Source organism: Rhinatrema bivittatum, chromosome 19 (assembly GCF_901001135.1).
Source record: "Rhinatrema bivittatum chromosome 19, aRhiBiv1.1, whole genome shotgun sequence".
In the NCBI taxonomy this organism is placed as follows: domain Eukaryota; kingdom Metazoa; phylum Chordata; class Amphibia; order Gymnophiona; family Rhinatrematidae; genus Rhinatrema; species Rhinatrema bivittatum.
In genome coordinates, this window is record NC_042633.1 from 3,416,711 (window position 1) to 3,437,891 (window position 21,181).

Consider the following 21,181-nt stretch of genomic DNA (forward strand, 5'->3'; position numbering starts at 1 on the left):
GCAGGAATGAGTAAACCCTATGGGCAAGTGGGAAGGTGGAATAGGCAGACTGAGTCTAATACTGGCTGGAGATACCTGATACCAGATGCATGAAGGTAAGGGTGAACTTGAATACTGGAACAGCATGGAGGTATGTGTGAGCGTGAATGTAGGTAAAGGTGTACAGGAAACTGGAACTGGGTGCTGGTAAGGATGAATTCAGGAAGTGTGCAGGTAAGAGTGATAATGGCTGGAAATATAAGTGACTGGTTTGAGGAAACAAGACTGACAGAGAACTGAACAGACAAACCAGGACAGCACTAACATTGAACATGAAACACATAAGCCCGAAGGCAGCAGAGCGGAGAAAGCCCATAGGCCACAGACAGCAGGCAGAGGACCCGTAGGCCAGAACCACAATAGCAAGGTAAAGCAGGTCAGAAGGCCCGTAGGCCAGATACACAAGAGCAAGGCAAGTCAGGTCAGAAGGCCCGTAGGCCACACACAGACAGAAGGCCCGAAGGCCAGATTCACAAGAGCAAGGCGAGTCAGGTCAGAAGGCCCGTAGGCCACACACAGACAGAAGGCCCGAAGGCCAGATTCACAAGAGCAAGGCAAGTCAGGTCAGAAGGCCCGTAGGCCACACACACACAGAAGGCCCGTAGGCCAGATACACAAGAGCAAGGCAGGTCAGAAGGCCCAAAGGCCAGATACAGCAAGCACGGAAGGCTAGAGCAGGGAGCCCAGGCGAGCTCGATGCTGAAGCACCGATGAAACTGCTAGACAGGGTTATAAAGGAAAGTCTGGGGTATAGAGTAGACAGGAAGGAGGGAGTGGCCCAGCCAGAATAACATGCTCGTGGAGGACCTCTGGTGGTGAGGAGGCGGCATAGCAGCCATAGCCGTAACAATCTCAATCCATCCCTTCCTACTTTATGTCACCCACACCCTTACCATGCTGAGTCTTTCTTTAGCCGGTTCTCCAATCTAAACATGAGTCTTTCTTCTTGACAAGTGTACAGTAAAATGTGTCACTAAGAGATGTGCATAATGGGCCTGATTTTCAAAAGCATTGGCACACATAAAACTGGGTTTTACACATGCAAATGCACTTTACCCATACAATTGGGCTTTTGTGCGCCCGCATGCCTGTTTAAAAATTAACGTCCCTGTCTACACAAAAATTATTTAGCATTTTCTTATATGCAGAAATGCAAAACATGAAAAAGAATCCAAACTAATTTATGGAAAAAAAATGAAATTAAAAGGAAGTTTCTCATGCCCACCCCTACGGATTAATTGAGGACTTAGTTGAGAACCATTGGCTGGAAGTAACTAGTACTAGAGATGAAAGACTCGGTATCATTCTGCCCATATCTTGGTCTTTCTAATCCTAGAGGTGAATAACTATCTATCCTTGTGCAAAATCCCTTTAGCTATCCAGTCCGTTCATGTTTTATTGTAACTATTGTTATATTTATATTTTATTGTATGTATTTAATGCTGTGATCTGTGCCAAACATAGATGGATTCATGGATATAAAATGTATTAATGAATAAATAGAAATGAAAGGCTATGTATCACTTCTGCCAATCCAATAGTCACTTGTTAGATATGTAACTAACTTTATTTGTGTGTGGATTGTTTTCCTATTAAATGTTCCTTGGTGTTCATCTCTGGATGAAGAAGAATAATGTAACACTTGGGGAAAAATATTAGGAAAAGTAACCCTGCACCAGAGGACAAAATGGCAAAGATCTCTACTGCAACCATGTACTTCCCCTGTGTGCTGAGGTAGGCGGGAATGAAAGACAGCCAGACACTCACAAAGACCAGCATGCTGAAGGCGATAAACTTGGCCTCATTGAAGCTGTCAGGTAATGTCCTAGCCAGGAAGGCCACAATGAAGCTAATGATGGCCAGAAAGCCCATATATCCCAGCATACAGTAGAAGAGTATGGTCAACCCATCATTGCACTCAATGATTATCTTCCCGCTTTCAGATCTAGTGTTGATCTCAGCAAAGGGAGTATGGCTAGAAATCCAATAAGTGCAGATAACAAGCTGGATGAGGGAACAAAAAAGAACAATTAGGTTGGGTACCTTGGAGCCAACCCATTTTCGGAGGTGATTGTGGGGATTCACAGCCTTGAAGGCGATGACCACTGTGACTGTTTTTCCCAATATGCAAGACACACTAACAGTAAAGATGAGGCCAAAGGTGGGCTGGCGGACCATGCATGTGAGATTCATGGGAAAGCCAATAAATGTCAATGAGCAGAGGAAGCAGAGGAGGAGGGAGCAGAGGAGGAGATAGCTGAGACCCCGATTGTTGGCTCTCACAATCGGTGTGTCCTGGAACAGGTAGAAGATGGAGAGGATAAGGATGGTGGCCAAAGACAGGATAATGGCAACAGCAGCCAAGGCTGCTCCCATGGGTTCCTGGAAGGACAGAAACTCTATTGCTTTTGGAAGGCACTTATCTCGACTCTCATTGGGCCAGTGGTCTTCTGGACAATTCCAACACTCACTTGTATCTGAAATGAAGAGGAAACACAAGTAACTAACACCATCGCTAAGCCATTAGCAGAGATCATCAATTGCTCACTAGCTCAAGGATTAGTACCGGACTCGCTAAAACTAGCCACCCTCAAACCTCTACTCAAGAAACCCAACCTGAACCCAGTGGACCCAGCCAATTTTCACCCCATCGCTAACCTACCGTTTGTCGCCAAACTCATGGAGAAGATAGTTAACAAACAACTCTCGGAATTCCTAGAGGAACATAAGATTCTAACTCCTGCCCAATTCAGATTCCGCAAATCTCTCAGTACGGAATCCCTTCTAATCTTGCTGACAGACAGCTTCCTCACAGGCCTTGAAAAAAAGACCCCCTACCTTTTGGCACTTCTTGATATATCTGCAGCATTCGACACGGTGAAGCACTCTATCCTCATCAATTGGCTCTCAGACATAGGTATTTCAGGAACAGCCTTTGACTGTTTCAAGTCATTACTTAACAACAGAAGCTTCAAGGTTAGAATAAGCAATAAAGATTCTTACTCGGTCAAGTCCACACTCGGAGTCCCCCAAGGATCCTCTCTTTCCCCCACCTTATTTAACATTTATCTTCTCCCCCTTTGTCAACTTCTCACAAGTCTAAAAGTTACTCACTTCATCTACGCCAATGACGTCCAGATTCTGATACCAGTCACAGGTTCAATCTCCAACACCCTCAATTTCTGGAATAGCTGTCTACAGTCCATAAACACCCTCCTCACCAGCATTAACTTAGTACTCAATACTTCAAAAACTGAACTTATGTTTATCACTCAGGATGACAATGCGCAGGCGGTCAACAACCTCATCACACCCCAAATGACCTCCTCCACACACGTAAGAGACCTCGGCGTAATTATTGACAACAGGCTGAACCTAAAAAAATTTGTCAATAATACAACAAAAGAATGTTTTCATAAACTTCACATATTAAAAAAGCTGAAACCTCTCCTCCATTTTCAGGACTTTCGAACAGTTCTCCAAGCAATTTTATTCTCAAAAATAGATTACTGCAACTCTCTGCTAATCGGCCTTCCAGCTATCACCACCAAACCATTACAAATGTTACAGAACTCCGCTGCCAGGATCTTAACCAACTCCAGCAGAGGAGAACACATCACACCAATCCTTAAGAACCTACATTGGCTCCCTATCAAATCCAGAATTCTGTATAAAGTTTTAACCATAACTCACAAGACCATTCACTCCCAAACCTCGCTAGAACTAAACTGCCCTCTTCGTCATCACTCATCATCCAGACCGATCAGAACTAGTTATTTAGGCACACTCTATGCACCCCCAGCCAAGTCATTGATCAAGAAACGTGCATTCTCGACAGCCGGTCCCATACACTGGAATGCCCTCCCCACGGACTTTTGACTAGAACCTTGTCAGCAAACGTTTAAGAAAAAGCTTAAGACTTGGCTTTTCACAAAAGCCTTCACTTAAAGGCATCAATAACCCCATCACCTCAGCCTTGACTGGCCACCCCCTTTTTCTCATTCTTTACCTTATCTCGTGCTAGACTACTCCCGGACCATGGTACAGGATTTAAAAAATCCCTGGGGCAAATGCCCTTTTGTTAAGCTGTTTTTCAGATATATGATTATGTGCTCACATTCTCATACAATTGTGTTTTATATGTTTGATGTAATACTAAGTTTGGTCTATCTATAATTCTTATTATGTACCCCTTGTTATATGTATCACATATGTTCGATGTAATTTCTAACTTTAGTTCTCTGTAAACCGACGCGATATGTAATATTACATGAACATCGGTATATAAAAGCCTTTAAATAAATAAATAAATAAGTAACATGACCAGCAATGGTCACAATCTGTCTATCTATGGAATAATGTTACAAAACTCTGAATGTCCTTTGTGAATAGTAAGTGTTATCCCTGGAAACCCTATAAATAAATGCAATGTAATCATGAGTTGGAAACATACTGTCTAAGATAAGGTATTCCAGCCTGCAGGGATTCAATTTTATATAATAACCATAGACTGCGAACTAAATTTTAAAAAGCATATTTCGATGAAAATAAGAGATGGATATTATAAACTTTTAGTACTTAGACGTTTGAAACCATTATTAGATTTTAATAATTTTTGTTCCGTACTACAGGCCCTCATTTTATCTTCATTAGTTATTGTAACTAGGGATGTGAATCGTATCCTCGATCGTCTTAACGATCGATTTCGGCTGGGAGGGGGAGGGAATCGTATTGTTGCCGTTTGGGGGGGTAAAATATCGTGAAAAATCGTTAAAAATCGTTAAAAATCGAAAAATCGAAAAATCGAAAAACCGGCACATTAAAACCCCCTAAAACCCACCCCCGACCCTTTAAATTAAATCCCCCACCCTCCCGAACCCCCCCCCCAAATAACTTAAATAACCTGTGGGTCCAGCGGCGGTCCGGAACGGCAGCGGTCCGGAACGGGCTCCTGCTCTGAATCTTGTCGTCTTCAGCCGGCGCCATTTTCCAAAATGGCGCCGAAAAATGGCGGCGGCCATAGACGAAAAAGATTGGACGGCAGGAGGTCCTTCCGGACCCCCGCTGGACTTTTGGCAAGTCTCGTGGGGGTCAGGAGGCCCCCCACAAGCTGGCCAAAAGTTCCTGGAGGTCCAGCGGGGGTCAGGGAGCGATTTCCCGCCGTGAATCGTTTTCGTACGGAAAATGGCGCCGGCAGGAGATCGACTGCAGGAGGTCGTTCAGCGAGGCGCCGGAACCCTCGCTGAACTGACCTCCTGCAGTCGATCTCCTGCCGGCGCCATTTTCCGTACGAAAACGATTCGCGGCGGGAAATCGCTCCCTGACCCCCGCTGGACCTCCAGGAACTTTTGGCCAGCTTGTGGGGGGCCTCCTGACCCCCACGAGACTTGCCAAAAGTCCAGCGGGGGTCCGGAAGGACCTCCTGCCGTCCAATCTTTTTCGTCTATGGCCGCCGCCATTTTTCGGCGCCATTTTGGAAAATGGCGCCGGCTGAAGACGACAAGATTCAGAGCAGGAGCCCGTTCCGGACCGCTGCCGTTCCGGACCGCCGCTGGACCCGCAGGTTATTTAAGTTATTTGGGGGGGGGTTCGGGAGGGTGGGGGATTTAATTTAAAGGGTCGGGGGTGGGTTTTAGGGGGTTTTAGTGTGCCGGCTCACGATTCTAACGATTTATAACGATAAATCGTTAGAATCTGTATTGTATTGTGTTCCATAACGGTTTAAGACGATATTAAAATTATCGGACGATAATTTTAATCGTCCTAAAACGATTCACATCCCTAATTGTAACTCTCTTTTATTGGGACTTCCACAACCAACATTACGACCATTGCAAGTGTTGCAAAATGCGGCTGCATGGGTATTAACAAATTGTAACAGGCGTGAACACATTACAGCAATTCTGATTAGTTTGCACTGGCTTCCCATTACTCAAAGGATCCTGTATAAAACTTGTTGTATTATTCATAAGACCATTTATGCTCATAAATCAGATTGGTTAAATTTTTCTATACGAATGCATACACCACAAAGATCTTTAAGATCTGCCAACAAAGGTTTGCTTACCGTTCTTTCACTAAATACTGCTCACTTAACATCAGTACGGGAAAGAGTTATTTCTATAGCAGGCCCAAGCACATGGAACACTTTACCAATTGAGCTACAGCTTGAGTCAGATTTTAGAAATTTTAAAAAGAGACTGAAGACTTGTTTTTTCTAGCGAGCTTTTTGCAGCCAACCCACAGAGTAATTATTAATACGATTTAAGTTTTATTCAATGTGATTGTATTTTTTTAGATGCTTGAAACAAATGTTTTGCTGCCAACTCTTAGAATTATTTTAATAAGATTTAAGTTTTATATTATGTGATTTGTATTTTTAGATGTTTTAAGGTTATTTAATTTTATTGTATATTTGAGTATGTGAATATCCTACAGATATAAACACATTGTACACCGTTGTGATGTAACTATGAATGACGGTATAAAAAAAGCTTTTAAATAAATAAATAATAATGGGCAATAGATACTGAGGTTAATGAAAGTGAGTCATCAGATTAATAAAGAAGAAAACTGAGTATAAAATTGCTAATATTCATCTTTAATATTACTGTGTCTAGCTGTCTTGTCTGTTTGAATTATTCATAGGTGGGTCCCTTTCAGCACCATGAGGCAAGGAAAGATTTGATGGACAACTAGAGTCACCTACAAGCTTCATGTCATTTGAGACAGGCTGAACCACATCTGTTCTTGTCCTACTGCAAATATTTTGACTTTCCTTTCTTCCTATCCTACTAATACTTTAAAAGAAACAACTTGCTTTGCAATCTCAAGGAGGCTTCCACTGATGTACTTTCTCTGTGTAATGTATATATTTCAGTATCCGGTAAAACTCTTGTTCAAAATTACTGTTTTGATCTAAAAAGTTATTATGGTGACAACATACTTCTTGCTGGGGATTCACTTATCCTTCATAACAGAGAAGCTGTAAAACGTTATTAATTATATGACTTATTGCTAATTCGGAGTAAGGAAGCTCACCAGCTTGCTCGATCAAACTTTTCTTAATAAATACAAAAACACACACGTGGCCAATGTTTAGCAGGTGAGTTGCATCAGGGCTTTTCTAAAGAGAAAGGAAATAAGAAAATGTAATAAAAATTCACATACTCCCTCTGCTAGCAGTACACTGAGATCCACATATGGCAGATCGAGATGGTTTGCTATAGAGTCCGGAGTAAAAAAGTTGTTTTACATAAGATTTTGGGGAACTGGATGGGTATAACTTTATCACTGAATGTGGGGCCTGGATTTGTAAAAATATTTGATTAACGGTTTTGAAAGCAATTTTGAAATACATTTTTGCTCACTGACTGGCTGTTTGAGAAGTCACTCATGGGCAGTGTGTGATTTAAAAGTGAGTGTAAAGTGCAGGCTGTGCCTAGCTCCTTTAGAAATGTTGACAGGCTCTTGAGACAAATTCCAAAGTTACCAAGAAACACTGCCAAGAGGATCTCATTAAGTAAAAGGTAATTGCTTTTACAGTGTTTGAATTTTTATTACATTTTCTTCTCTCCCTTCTCCTTTTGTCTTTAGAAAAACCCTGATACAGTTCACCTGTGCATTAGTGGCCGCGTGGGCATTTTTGTGGTTGTTACAAAAAGTTTGAGCAAGCTGGGGAGTTTCCCTACTCTGCACTACAGATAAGACATGTAATTAACATTTCGGAATTTCTCTGTTGTGAATGATAAATGAATCCATGACAAGAAATATGTTTCCATCATAATAATCTTTAGATAAAACAGTTCTCTTGAACTAGATAGAGCTTTACTGGATAGTGAAAGGTAAACAAGTTAGGCAAAGTGTATCTAAGGAGAACTGAGACTTTGGGAGTGCTATATTGCTATATGTATGGAGCTCTTTATTTGTATTTGTGTGACAGGCTACAGTACCCTTAGGCCCTTGATTTTGGTTTTTCGAATTTACTACATCACAGCCTTGGGAAGTCAAAGTTGTGGCATGTCAGAGTCCCTCATTATCTCAGAGATAGACCAGAGGCGGCTCTCACCCGTTTCATTGGCTATTTCTCCAGCAGAGCAAGGGATGCAGTCAAAGCAGCAGCTGGGCTGGCCAAGTCTGGCAGATTTCCTGTATCCAACGGGGCAGCTCTCGCTGCAGACAGAGCGAGGGGTCTGTGGATTATAAGAAGAGTCAAACACAGATACATAAACTTCTGGTCATTATCTGCTATTGTATTCTGCCTTCTCTATCCCGTCTTTCTTTCTCCTGCAAAATCACAGATCTAACCTGATCTATGCTTTCCTCTTTCACAATAATAAAGATTCAGCTGTAGAAAGAAGAATTCAATGTGAAGTGGTATCTAGCAACCATCATATATTGCCAGAGTGGACTATATGGCTTATATTATCAAGCCCGTGGAACACTGGGCTTGTCTAATCATAGGTTGCAAAGATGATAGAATAAACTCCTAAACAAGGCTGTATGACAGGTGCAGGCACTGCGAAAATTCTACTAATGCTTGCACTTATTAGGGGTGTGCATTCGTTTTGAACGCATATGTAAAACGCAACTTTTTTTTTTTTAACTTAAAAAAGTGATGAGGCGCAACGATCGCGATTTCCAACTTATTCAACATAGCTATGTTGAATAAGTTGGAAATCGTGATCGTTGATCCTAAATAAACACTTAAACCCCCCACCCTCCTGACCCCCCCAAGACTTACCAAAACTCCCTGGTGGTCCAACGGGGGTCCGGGAGCGGAGGCGCGGTGAATCACGTGACGTCCGCGTCACTCCGACGTCACGTGCTCCTCGCAAAGGAATACAGGAATGGCTTCCTGACTCCCCGCTGGAGCACCAGGGAGTTTTGGTAAGTCTTGGGGGGGGGGGATTAAGGAGGGTGAGGGGTTTAAATTTTTATTTAGGGAACCGGTGCACGTATGGACATATGGAATTATGGAATTCTACATATGTCCATATTGACCGAAATTGACCCTCACCTTCGACTTATGGACTTATGAACATAAACTTTTTGTCTGCACATCCCTAGCACTTATCTTATTCCACCAATGACATGATAGTACATTCAGTCCTGAAGTGCATGCTCCGACACAGCGGTGTTTCGGATTGTATGACTCCTTCCTCAGGGTACTTGCCAGGTTCTTATGGCCTGGATTGGCCACTGTTGGAAACAGGATGCTGGGCTTGATGGACCCTTGGTCTGACCCAGTATGGCATTTTCTTATGTTCTTATGTTCTCCAGGTAGTGACATACTGACTTGATGAGTCTGTGTGGAAATAAAAAAGAGTTCTTAAAAAATGCCTTGGCGGCAAATAAACCAACAAATAACTCCAGACTGGAAGTGTGAAACTTACTGAAAGGTTGAATGCGGTCAGTCTATAAGCTGGTAACCGCTTGTATTAGATCGCTGAAACAGTGCAACAAGAGTCATAATAAATGCCAAACATTCTTATTATTTATCCAAAAAGTGCAGGCACAAGTGTTCCACGGGCTTGATAATATAAGCCATATAGTCCACTGTGGCAATATATGACGGTTGCTAGATACCACTTCACATTGAGTTCTTCTTTCTACAGCTGAATCTTTATTATTGTGATTGATTCTTGTTTTCAGCCACCTTTGAGTCACATTTATAGTGCTATTGTCAGATCTTCTCTTGTTCAACAATGGCTTCATCGGACTGGAAGGACATATTCAGCTATTCAGCTGAACATGTTTCTAATATTGCTCAAGAAACATCTCTTTTTTCTGACTCAGCACCCACTACCACCACACATGATGTTTTGGGAGATTTACTGACTCTGCACAAAAGGAACACCAGAGCAGAGTTACATGGAATAACCATGATAGAATATGTCAAACAACAAGTAATTCCTCGTGGTCTCCGCATCAATAAAGCACCATTGATGTTCACTGACAGACCAGAATTTCTCTCCAAATGGGCAGCGATCTTGAACAAATGCTCACTGGACTTGATGCTCTTAATCATAGAATATACTAAGATTGTCACGGAAGAGATTCAAGCTGAGATCGTAGTCATTGAAGATTAATATAAAGCCTCTACTGATGTTGATACTGTACAATGCTCTATGGATGAGTTACAAGCAACCATCGATAAATCCAAAGCTGATATCAAACGCAATAAGGTCACGAAATTCAAAAGACACAAGAGTGATTATGCCAATGCCAGCATATATACATGGCTCAATAAGAAAGATGATAAAAATCCCGCCCCCAAAAAAGTAGCATTCGCTTCATCAGAAGATTCTTCTAGTGGGTCAGATGACCAGCAGGCTCCTCGTGGACAATGATCCTCAGCTTTTTTAGAGAAATGCCGGTATCCATCCCGTCCTCCAAGATCTTACGGAAGAAAGACCAATCAGCAACCCATCCACGAAGAGGATGCACAGTGGCACAAACCCTTCACCCGGTCCCAAAATCAAGACAGTCATCGATAATTAATTTATCTGGCCACCACCTCACAACACATGAAGAACAGGTGTTGAATCGAGGTTTATCCTATGTTCCCACCAACAGACATGATCCTTTTTCCTGTCGGATACACTTATACAAATTTTTCAGACTTTTGATGATCAAACATTTTTTCTCCAAAACTCCAGAAGTGGCACAAGACAATTCAATCATAAAGGCCAGATCTCGTTGGATCCCTCCAGGAGTAGTCAACGAACAAATTAAAGCATTTCAGACACTAGTTCTTCAAGAAGTTTCAGATATTGAATCCAGACATCATCACACATTTTATAATCTTTCTTCTGCAGAAAATCATGCGCTTAAGAACATAAGAACATAAGAAAATGCCATACTGGGTCAGACCAAGGGTCCATCAAGCCCAGCATCCTGTTTCCAACAGTGGCCAGTCCAGGCCATAAGAACCTGGCAAGTACCCAAAAACTAAGTCTATTCCATGTAACCATTGCTAATGGCAGTGGCTATTCTCTAAGTGAACTTAATAGCAGGTAATGGACTTCTCCTCCAAGAACTTATCCAATCCTTTTTTAAACACAGCTATACTAACTGCACTAACCACATTCTCTGGCAACAAATTCCAGAGTTTAATTGTGCGTTGAGTAAAAAAGAACTTTCTCCGATTAGTTTTAAATGTGCCCCATGCTAACTTCATGGAGTGCCCCTTAGTCTTTCTACTATCCGAAAGAGTAAATAACCGATTCACATCTACCCGTTCTAGACCTCTCATGATTTTAAACACCTCTATCATATCCCCCCTCAGTCGTCTCTTCTCCAAACTGAAAAGTCCTAACCTCTTTAATCTTTCCTCATAGGGGAGTTGTTCCATTCCCCTTATCATTTTGGTAGCCCTTCTCTGTACCTTCTCCATCGCAATTATATCTTTTTTGAGATGCGGCGACCAGAATTGTACACAGTATTCAAGGTGCGGTCTCACCATGGAGCGATACAGAGGCATTATGACATTTTCCGTTTTATTCACCATTCCTTTTCTAATAATTCCCAACATTCTGTTTGCTTTTTGGACTGCCGCAGCACACTGCACCGACGATTTCAGTGTGTTATCCACTATGACACCTAGATCTAATTCTTGGGTTGTAGCACCTAATATGGAACCCAACATTGTGTAATTATAGCATGGGTTATTTTTCCCTATATGCATCACCTTGCACTTATCCACATTAAATTTCATCTGCCATTTGGATGCCCAATTTTCCAGTCTCACAAGGTCTTCCTGCAATTTATCACAATCTGCTTGTGATTTAACTACTCTGAACAATTTTGTGTCATCTGCAAATTTGATTATCTCACTTGTCGTATTTCTTTCCAGATCATCAACCTAATAATTGAAGGTTGACCGACGTGCCGCAAATGCGCAGTAGAGACCAGCTCTACCGCGCATGTGCGGGCGAGCACGTCGGTCTAAGCCAGCGTCAAAAAAAAAAAATGGCGGCGTCGAGTGGAAGTGGCGTCGGCTGGCGGCGGCGGGTGGCAGCGGCGGCGGCGGGTGGCAGCGGCGGCGGCGGCGGCAGCGGGCGGCGGCAGCGGCGGCCAGTAGCGAGGGAGGGAGGAGAGAGAGAGAGAGGGAGGGACGGACTGAGTGAGAGGGAGGGAGGGAGGGAGTGGGAGGGAGTGACTGAGTGAGAGGGAGGGACTGAATGGGAGGGACTGAGTGAGGGGGAGGGAGGGACTGAGTGAGAGGGAGGACTGAGTGGGGGGAGGGACTGAGTGAGAGGGAGGGAGGGAGAGGGAGGGAGGAGTGGGTGAGTGTGTGGGAGGGAGGTAGGGGGTGGGGAAGAGTGAGGGGAGAGGGAGAATGAGGGAGAGGTGCGAGACAGGGATGTAAGTGGAAGGGGGAGAGGGAGAATGAGGGAGAGGTGAGAGACAGGGATGTGAGTAAGTGGAAGGGTAAGAAGTTGTGGAGCAGAGAAAAAGGGAGTGGAGGAGGGCTGAGGGGGAGGGGATGGGATTGAGAGAGGGTAGGGAGTGACTGAGAGAAGGGGAGAGAGGTGGGAGTGACTGAGGGAAGGGGAGGGAGGTGAGAGTGAGGGAAAGGAGGCAGTGGGAGACAGAGGGTGAGTAAGACTGAGTGGAGGAAAGGGGAGGAGTGAACGAGGGGAAGGGGGAGAGAGGGAGAAAAAGTGTAGAAGGGTGCTGTGTTAGAAAATGGACTGAAAAAAAAATGTAATGTAGCCCGTTTTAACGGGCTTAACGGCTTGTTTATAAATATATTGAACAGTAAGGGTCCCAATACAGATCCCTGAGGCACTCCACTGTCCACTCCCTTCCACTGAGAAAATTGCCCATTTAATCCTACTCTCTGTTTCCTGTCTTTTAGCCAGTTTGCAATCCACGAAAGGACATCGCCACCTATCCCATGACTTTTTACTTTTCCTAGAAGCCTCTCATGAGGAACTTTGTCAAACGCCTTCTGAAAATCCAAGTACACTATATCTACCGGTTCACCTTTATCCACATGTTTATTAACTCCTTCAAAAAAATGAAGCAGATTTGTGAGGCAAGACTTGCCCTGGGTAAAGCCATGCTGACTTTGTTCCATTAAACCATTAAATCCATTATCAGACATTAAGGGGTAGATTTTAAAAGAAGCGCGATCAGCCTACTTTTGCTTGCGCATCAGACTCAAGCAAAAGTACGCTGGATTTTAGTAGATACGCGCGGAGCCGCGCGTATCCACTAAAATCCTGGATCGGCGTGCGCAAGGCTATCGATTTTGTATAGCCTGCGCGCGCCGAGCCGCGCTGCCTCCCCCCGTTCCCTCCAAGGCCGCTCCGAAATCGGAGCGGCCTCGGAGGGAACTTTCCTTTGCCCTCCCCTCACCTTACCCTCCCTTCCCCTACCTAACCCACCCCCCCGGCCCTGTCTACACCCCCCCCCTTACCTTTGTCGGGGGATTTACGCCTCCCGGAGGGAGACGTAAATCCCCGCGCGCCAGCGGGCCTGCTGCGCGCCGGGCCGCGACCTGGGGGCGGGTACGGAGGGCGCGGCCACGCCCCCGGGCCGTAGCCACGCCCCGTACCCGCCCCCAAAACGCTGCCGACACGCCCCCGCAATGCCGCGCGCTCCGGCCCCGCCCCCGACACGCCCCCCTCCGAGAACCCCGGGACGTACGCGAGTCCCGGGGCTCTGCGCGCGCCGGGAGGCCTATGTAAAATAGGCTTCCCGGCGCGCAGGGCCCTGCTCGCGTAAATCCGCCTGGTTTTGGGCGGATTTACGCGAGCAGGGCTCTGAAAATCCGCCCCTAAATCTATTATCAGACATTATCCATTAATCTTAAATCCATTATCAGACAATGCTGCAATTGTCATCAAACCTGCTGACAAAGGCGGTGCCATCATCATCTTAGACCATGAGGATTATCGTGCAGAAATTCTACGCCAACTGGATGACCAGAAATATTATTGGTTATTAGAGGCTGACCCTACTCCAGCATTAGACACTAAGATCAGTGCCCTGTTAAATGGAGCTCATGAACAAGGCTATCTCACCACAAAAGAATACAATTTTTTAAGGGTCATGTCCCCACATACCCCGGTTATCTACGGGGTCCCTAAGATCCATAAGACTTTGGTTCATCCACCCTGCCGTCTCGGCGTAATAATTGACACTGAACTAAACCTCAAACAACACATTTCACTAAAGGTAAAGGAAGGATATGCAAAACTCATGATACTTAGAAAACTTAAACCATTACTATCCCTGCCAAACTTCCGCACAGTACTCCAATCTCTGATATTTGCCAGCACGGACTATTGCAATGCTTTACTGCTTGGTCTACCCTACACTACAATAAGACCGCTACAAATTTTACAAAACGCTGCAGCTCGAATACTCACTGGAAAAAGTAAAAGAGACCACATAACAGATACACTTGCCACACTACATTGGCTACCCATAGAACAGAGAATTCAGTTCAAAGCACTTTGCTTAATACACAAACTTATCCATGACTAAAAAGTAGAGTGGCTGAACACAGCACTTCGAGTACACATCCCATACAGAAATTTAAGATCAGCAAACAAAGCTTTCTTAACGATTCCATCTGTAAAAACAGCAAGACTTACCCAAGTTAGGGAACGTGCACTGTCTCTGGCTGGTCCCACATTATGGAACTCAATGCCCCTTGACCTAAGACTCCAGAGTAACCATACATTTTTCAAAACACAACTCAAAACTTGGTTTTTCAAACAAGCCTTCAAGAAAAAAAATGATGCAGGCAAATAAATAAGGCTAAAGCGGACTCGGAGCACCCAAAGCATACTTTCCAGATACTACTGGAAATTAGCTCACTCACTTTTAACTGTAGCCAAACCATCAGGATGAGGGAACATAAAACACTTAACCTCCCAAGGGAATTTCTCTAAAGGTAATTTCCTAGCACAACCCATATTATTCTTAATTACTGTTTGTTACCGAATCACAATGGCACCATCTATGTAAATTAGAATCGTCACTTTCTTTGATATAGATGCCTTATTGTAAACCGTTATGATGGTAAATAACTTAATGACGGTATATAAAAACTCTTAAATAAATAAAATAAAGAAAGAAATAAAATATTGTTTCAGCCAATGGCTCCATTCTGGAACCTTTAGCCAAGTTTATGGATCTTTTCCTCTGTACAGCCGTTAAAAACGCTGTCTCCTTCATTCAAGACACTTCTGATATGCTCAGTAAGCTTTCTACTGTAGCACACATACCCAGTAGTCATTTCTTGGTAAGTTTAGATATTGAGGTGCTGTACACAAATGTTCCACAATCTGATGCGCTCCAATTGGTTCAAGAGATTGTTGAACGCAGAATGAGACCACATCGAGTTCCATCGGAGTTTTTAGTTGCTTTAACAGAAATAATATTATTTAATAATTTTTTCTCCTTTGAACAACAATTTTATCTTCAGATCCATGGGGTAGCGATGGGTTCACCCATTGCACCAGATGTTGCCAACTTCTATGTCACCAAATTTGAGGAAAAACACGTCTATCAGTCTTCATATTTTCAATTCGTCACACTGTGGTCATGTTACATGGACGATATATTTTTTATTTGGACTCATACAGAAACACAATTGCTTCAGTTCCATCAATGGCTTAATCAAGTTAATCCACATCTTAAATTCAGCATCGTGTATAATCAAAATCAGCTTTCTTTTCTGGACATTCAAATCACGAAGAATCATTTGGGCATTAGTACAACTTTATTCAGAAAGCCCACTGATCGGAACAATTACCTCCGTTTTAAGAGCCATCATCCCAGAAAATTTAAAGAAGGATTACCGGTGGGCCAATTTTTGTCGGCTCCACAGGCTTTGTTCGGATACCAGTGAGTTTCATGTACAAACTGATCAATTGCACAACAGATTCTTAGAAAGAGGTTACCCTGCTCGCGTCATTCGCAGAGCACACAAGAGGGCAACATTTTCAGACAGGACACAACTGTTACAATACAAACAACGCAATGAAACTCCAGGTTTAATTTGTGTTCTTCAATACACAGAGCTTACATCATACATCAAACAAGCCATTATGAAAAACTGGCATGTACTCAGTCCACATTCATTTTTTCGAGATCCCCCCATGTTCGCATACACTCGTGGCTTGAACATCGCTCTGTCTCACAACATGCTGGACAAACAGTGGGGCGGATTTTAAGAGCCCTGCTCGCGTAAATCCGCCCGGATTTACGCGAGCAGGGCTTGCGTGCCGGTGCGCCTATTTTACATAGGCCTGCCGGCGCGCGCAGAGCCCCGGGACTCGCGTAAGTCCCGGGGTTTTCCGAGGGGGCGTGTCGGGGTGGGGCCGATCGGCGCGGCGTTTTCAGGGCGTGTCGGCGGCGTTTTGGGGGCGGGCCCGGGGGCGTGGTATCGGCACGGGGCAGTCCGAGGGCATGGCCGCGCCCTCCGGAACCACCCCCGGGTCGTGTCTAGGCGCGCCAGCGGCCCGCTGGCACGCGGGGATTTACTTCTCCCTCTGGGAGGCGTAAATCCCCCAACAAAGGTAGGGGGGGGGTTTAGACAGGGCCGGGGGGTGGGTTAGGTAGAGGAAGGGAGGGGAAGGTGAGGGGAGGGCATTAGCGAATTCTCTCCGAGGCCGCTCCGATTTCGGAGCGGCCTCGGAGGGAACGGAGGTAGGCTGCGCGGCTCGGCGCGCGCCGGCTACACGAAATCGGTAGCCTTGCGCGCGCCGATCCAGGATTTTAGCAGATACGCGCGGCTCCGCGCGTATCTACTAAAATCCAGCGTACTTTTGTTTGCGCCTGATGCGCCTACAAAAGTACGCGAGGGCGCCCTGTATGAAAATCTACCCCAGTATGTGGTAAATGTTCTTTTTGCGCTTCAGCAATTGTAGGCACCCGGTGGAAAGATCCTCAAACAGGCATTCAAATCACAAACAAACATGCAGTTAATTGTAACACTGATTTTGTTATTTACGCATTACAATGTCCGTGTGACAAAATCTATGTAGGACGCACACAGCGCAAAATTCGCACCAGACTCACCGAGCATCGAAGCAGAATCAACAATAGAGCTATCAAAGCTCCTTTGGTACAACACAGTATTTCACATGCATACTCATTCGATGATTACAAATGGATCATCCTTGAACACATTCCCCCGCATTGGAGAGGAGGGGATAGATCGTCGCAGTTGAATTTCAAAGAAAATCGTTGGATTTTTCGTTTACGTTCCACTGAACCACTAGGGTTCAATTAAAAAGTTGAATGGTTCACTCTTATTTGACAGCACTTTCAATATGGCTGCCTTTGCAACGTCATACCCCTTATATGGATCAAACTACCCCGACAATCATTCTTCAAAATGGCCACCATCATGATGTCATTGCCCTTTTATGGATTTCAATCGGTGCAAGAATACCCCCTGAAACGTCATTTTCCATATATGGTCACCACCATATTTGGGGTGACAGACGTCATTTCCTGCCGGCTCCATTTTCAGTCGGAGGATTTTCCTTTAAATCTGGCGTTTTTGCCCGCATTCCTCCTGTCAGTTAGCGGCATAAATCGCTGTGAGGTTGCACTTTCATTGTGCACGTAAGTACTTTCATCCATCAGGTAACCGTCTTTGTGCCTGCACTTTTTGGATAAATAATAAGAAGGTTTGGCATTTATTATGACTCTTGTTGCACTGTTTCAACGATCTAATACACGCGGTTACCAGCTTATAGACTGACCGCATTCAACCTTTCAGTAAGTTTCACACTTCCAGTCTGGAGTTATTTGTTGGTTTATTTCCCGCCAAGGCATTTTTTAAGAACTCTTTTTTATTTCCACACAGACTCATCAAGTCAGTATGTCACTACCTGGAATACCCTGAGAAAGGAGTCATACACTCCGAAACACCGCTGTGTCGGAGCATGCACTTCAGGACTGAATGTACTATCCTGTCATTGGTGGAAAAAGATAAGTGCAAGCATTAGTAGAATTTTCGCAGTGCCTGCACCTGTCATACAGCCTTGTTTAGGAGTTTATTCTATCATCTTTGCAACCTATGATTAGACAAGCCCAGTGTTCCACGGGCTTGATATTATAAGCCATATAGTCCACTGTGGCAATGTATGATGGTTGCTAGATACCACATCACATTGAGTTCTTCTTTCTACAGCTGAATCTTTATTATTGTGATTGATTCTTGTTTTCAGCCACCTTTGAGTCACATTTATATTCCTCTAACTTTCACCACATCTAAGGATTGTCTATGCTTATCCCAAGTCTTCTTCCAATTCCATTAACATTTTTCTTCCACCGTCTCCATTCAAAGAAATTGTTCCATGTATACACCGGTCTTTGCTTGAAGAAATAGTTCCTTTTGCGTCAAATTTTTCCAGCCACCATTTTGTCTATGGTGTTTTTCTCTCCTCTTTCTGAAATTTCAGGAAATTAAATCCTTGAACAAAAATATGCACTTTTAAAAATTTATGCAAGCAAAATTATTTGCTGGGCTTTTGCTAATTTTTTGCCCCTATTTTCATTCAGCTCTTAGAAGAATCCCAAAGCCTTCACCTTTTTCATGAGGTGACAAACGTGGTGGATCAATGAGATGCAATTGACCTTCCCTTTCTGTACTTCAGTAAGGCTTTTTGACATTTTCTGCAAGCTAGAAGCATGGAAGTATGACTATATTTTAAAGTGGATAAAGAAATGATTGAGTGGCATAACCTTCATCTATTTGTGATAATTTGGACTGCTGGTAAACAGCTCTTAAATCTCGCAAAAAATTAAATATTTTTTGGTGAATTAGACTATTACTGTCTATGCATATTGGGGTAGATTTTGAAACAAGGCGCGTTGGCGTACTTTTGTTGGCGCTCCAGGCGCCAACAAAAGTACGCGGGATTTTAGTAGATACGCGCGGAGCCGCGCGTATCTGCTAAAAACCTGGATCGGCGCGCGCAAGTCTATTGATTTTGTATAGCCGGCGCGCGCCGAGCCGCGCAGCCTGCCCCCGTTCCCTCCAAGGCCGCTCCGAAATCGGAGCGGCCTTGGAGGGAATCCTCTAACGCCCTCCCCTCACCTTCCCCTCCCTTCCTCTACCTAACCCACCCGCCCGGCCCTGTCTACACCCCCCCCCCCTTACCTTTCTCCGGGGATTTATGCCTCCCGGAGGGAGAAGTAAATCCCCGCGCGCCAGCGGGCCTGTTGCGCGCCAGGACACGACCTGGGGGCGGGTACGGAGGGCGCGGCCACGCCCCCATACCGCCCCGGGCCATAGCCACGCCCCCGTACCCGCCCCCAAAACGCTGCCGACACGCCCCCTAAACGCCGCGACGACCGGGCCCGCCCCCCGACACGCCCCCGACACGCTCCCCTCGGAGAACCCCGGGACTTACGCGAGTCCCGGGGCTCTGCGCGCGCCGGTAGGCCTATGTAAAATAGGCTCACCGGCGCGCAGGGCCCTGCTCGCCTAAATCCGCCCGGTTTTGGGCGGATTTAGGCGAGCAGGGCTCTGAAAATCCGCCCCATTGTGTGCTAGATTGGGAGGCTAATTTTCAAAACTGCTTGCGTGCACCCATATACGCATATATATGGGTGCATGCCAAATTACTGGTTTATATAATAACCTGCATGCTACTGATATGTGTAGGTTATAAAATATAAATACATAAGCATGCACGGTTGCTCGCATATGACAATTTATCTGGCTAAGTAACAGGCCAAGGCCAGATAAGTCAAAAAAGTGCAACTATTAGTCAAGTTGACTTACAAGTAGATTTTAAAAGGCCTGCTTGTGTAAAATCAGTAGGTGTTACGCTTAGGCTGTGTTCAGGGGTAGTGAACACCACCCAGAAGGGTGGCTCCAGGTGGAGAGAGACAGGAAAGGCTAGAAACAGTGTCTGGGTCCAGGCTGGGTCAGGGCAGGCGGCAAGTAACAGTGTCTGGGTCCAGGCTGGGTCAGGGCAGGCGGCAAGTAGCAGTGTCTGGGTCCAGGCTGGGTCAGGGCAAGGCAGGTCAGAAGGCCCGTAGGCCACACACACACAGAAGGCCCGTAGGCCCCACTCAGTAAGCAGGGCAAGGCAGGTCAGAAGGCCCGTAGGCCACACACACACAGAAGGCCCGTAGGCCACACACCGTAAGCAGGGCAAGGCAGGACAGAAGGCCCGTAGGCCACACACACACAGAAGGCCCGTAGGCCCCACTCAGTAAGCAGGGCAAGGCAGGTCAGAAGGCCCGTAGGCCACACACACACAGAAGGCCCGTAGGCCACACACCGTAAGCAGGGCAAGGCAGGTCAGAAGGCCCGTAGGCCACACACACACAGAAGGCCCGTAGGCCACACTCAGTAAGCAGGGCAAGGCAGGTCAGAAGGCCCGTAGGCCACACACACACAGAAGGCCCGTAGGCCACACACAGTACAAGGCAGCAGGCCCAAAGGTACACCCAGAGCAAGGCAAGGTAGAAGGCCCGAAGGCCGCGCAAGGCAAGGAATGAATAAGGCCCGAAGGCCGCGCAAGGCAAGGCAAGGCAAGGCAAGGAATAAGGCCCGAAGGCCACGCAAGGCAAGGCAAGGCAAGGAATAAGGCCCGAAGGCCACGCAAGGCAAGGCAAGGAATGAGTGTTGCGATTCCGGTCACTGGGGCAGTGACCGGGCCCTTACCTCCTTCTGAGGCGCCGCGATTTGCCGGTCCCCGAACCTCTCGAGCCGTGTGGCAGCGACTGAAAACCGCCGGTTCCTGGGCCTCCCAAGCCGCATGGCAGCGGCGTCTCCACGAGGGAGACGCCGCCGAAGACTCCGCCCCCTTGGAGTGCCACGCGTGCGCGCGAGGACCGCCGTTTTATTGGTGCAGCCCCGGATGTCAGAATCCGCCTCCTGATGACGTCAGACGCCAGTAAGGGGGATTTAAACCGAGCCCGGGGATTCTATCTTTGCCTAGCAATGAGGTCACTTTCTGAAGTGCTAGTTGCCTCCTGTCAGTTCCTGATTCCTGCCTGCCTGCCTTGTATTCTGCTTGCTTAATCGTTGGTTCCTGTTTGCCGCCTGCCTTGATTCCAGCTCGTGACTTTGACTTTGCCAGTTTGCCGCCTGCCCTGATTTCTGCCTGTGACTCCGACCCTGCTTGACTGCCGCCCGCCTCGACTC

General features: G+C 45.6%; 1 protein-coding gene across 1 annotated transcript; it reads right to left on the reverse strand.

Annotated features, from left to right (window-relative positions):
- Positions 1-1,605: 1,605 nt before the first annotated feature.
- LOC115081058 (vomeronasal type-2 receptor 26-like) lies at positions 1,606-20,794 on the reverse strand. Its single transcript, XM_029585572.1, has 3 exons — positions 20,699-20,794; positions 8,108-8,231; positions 1,606-2,516 (listed from the first exon to the last, which is right to left on the reverse strand). Exons 1-3 carry the CDS (start codon positions 20,792-20,794, stop codon positions 1,606-1,608), a joined length of 1,131 nt encoding a protein of 376 aa, XP_029441432.1.
- Between the last annotated feature and the right edge of the window lie 387 nt (positions 20,795-21,181).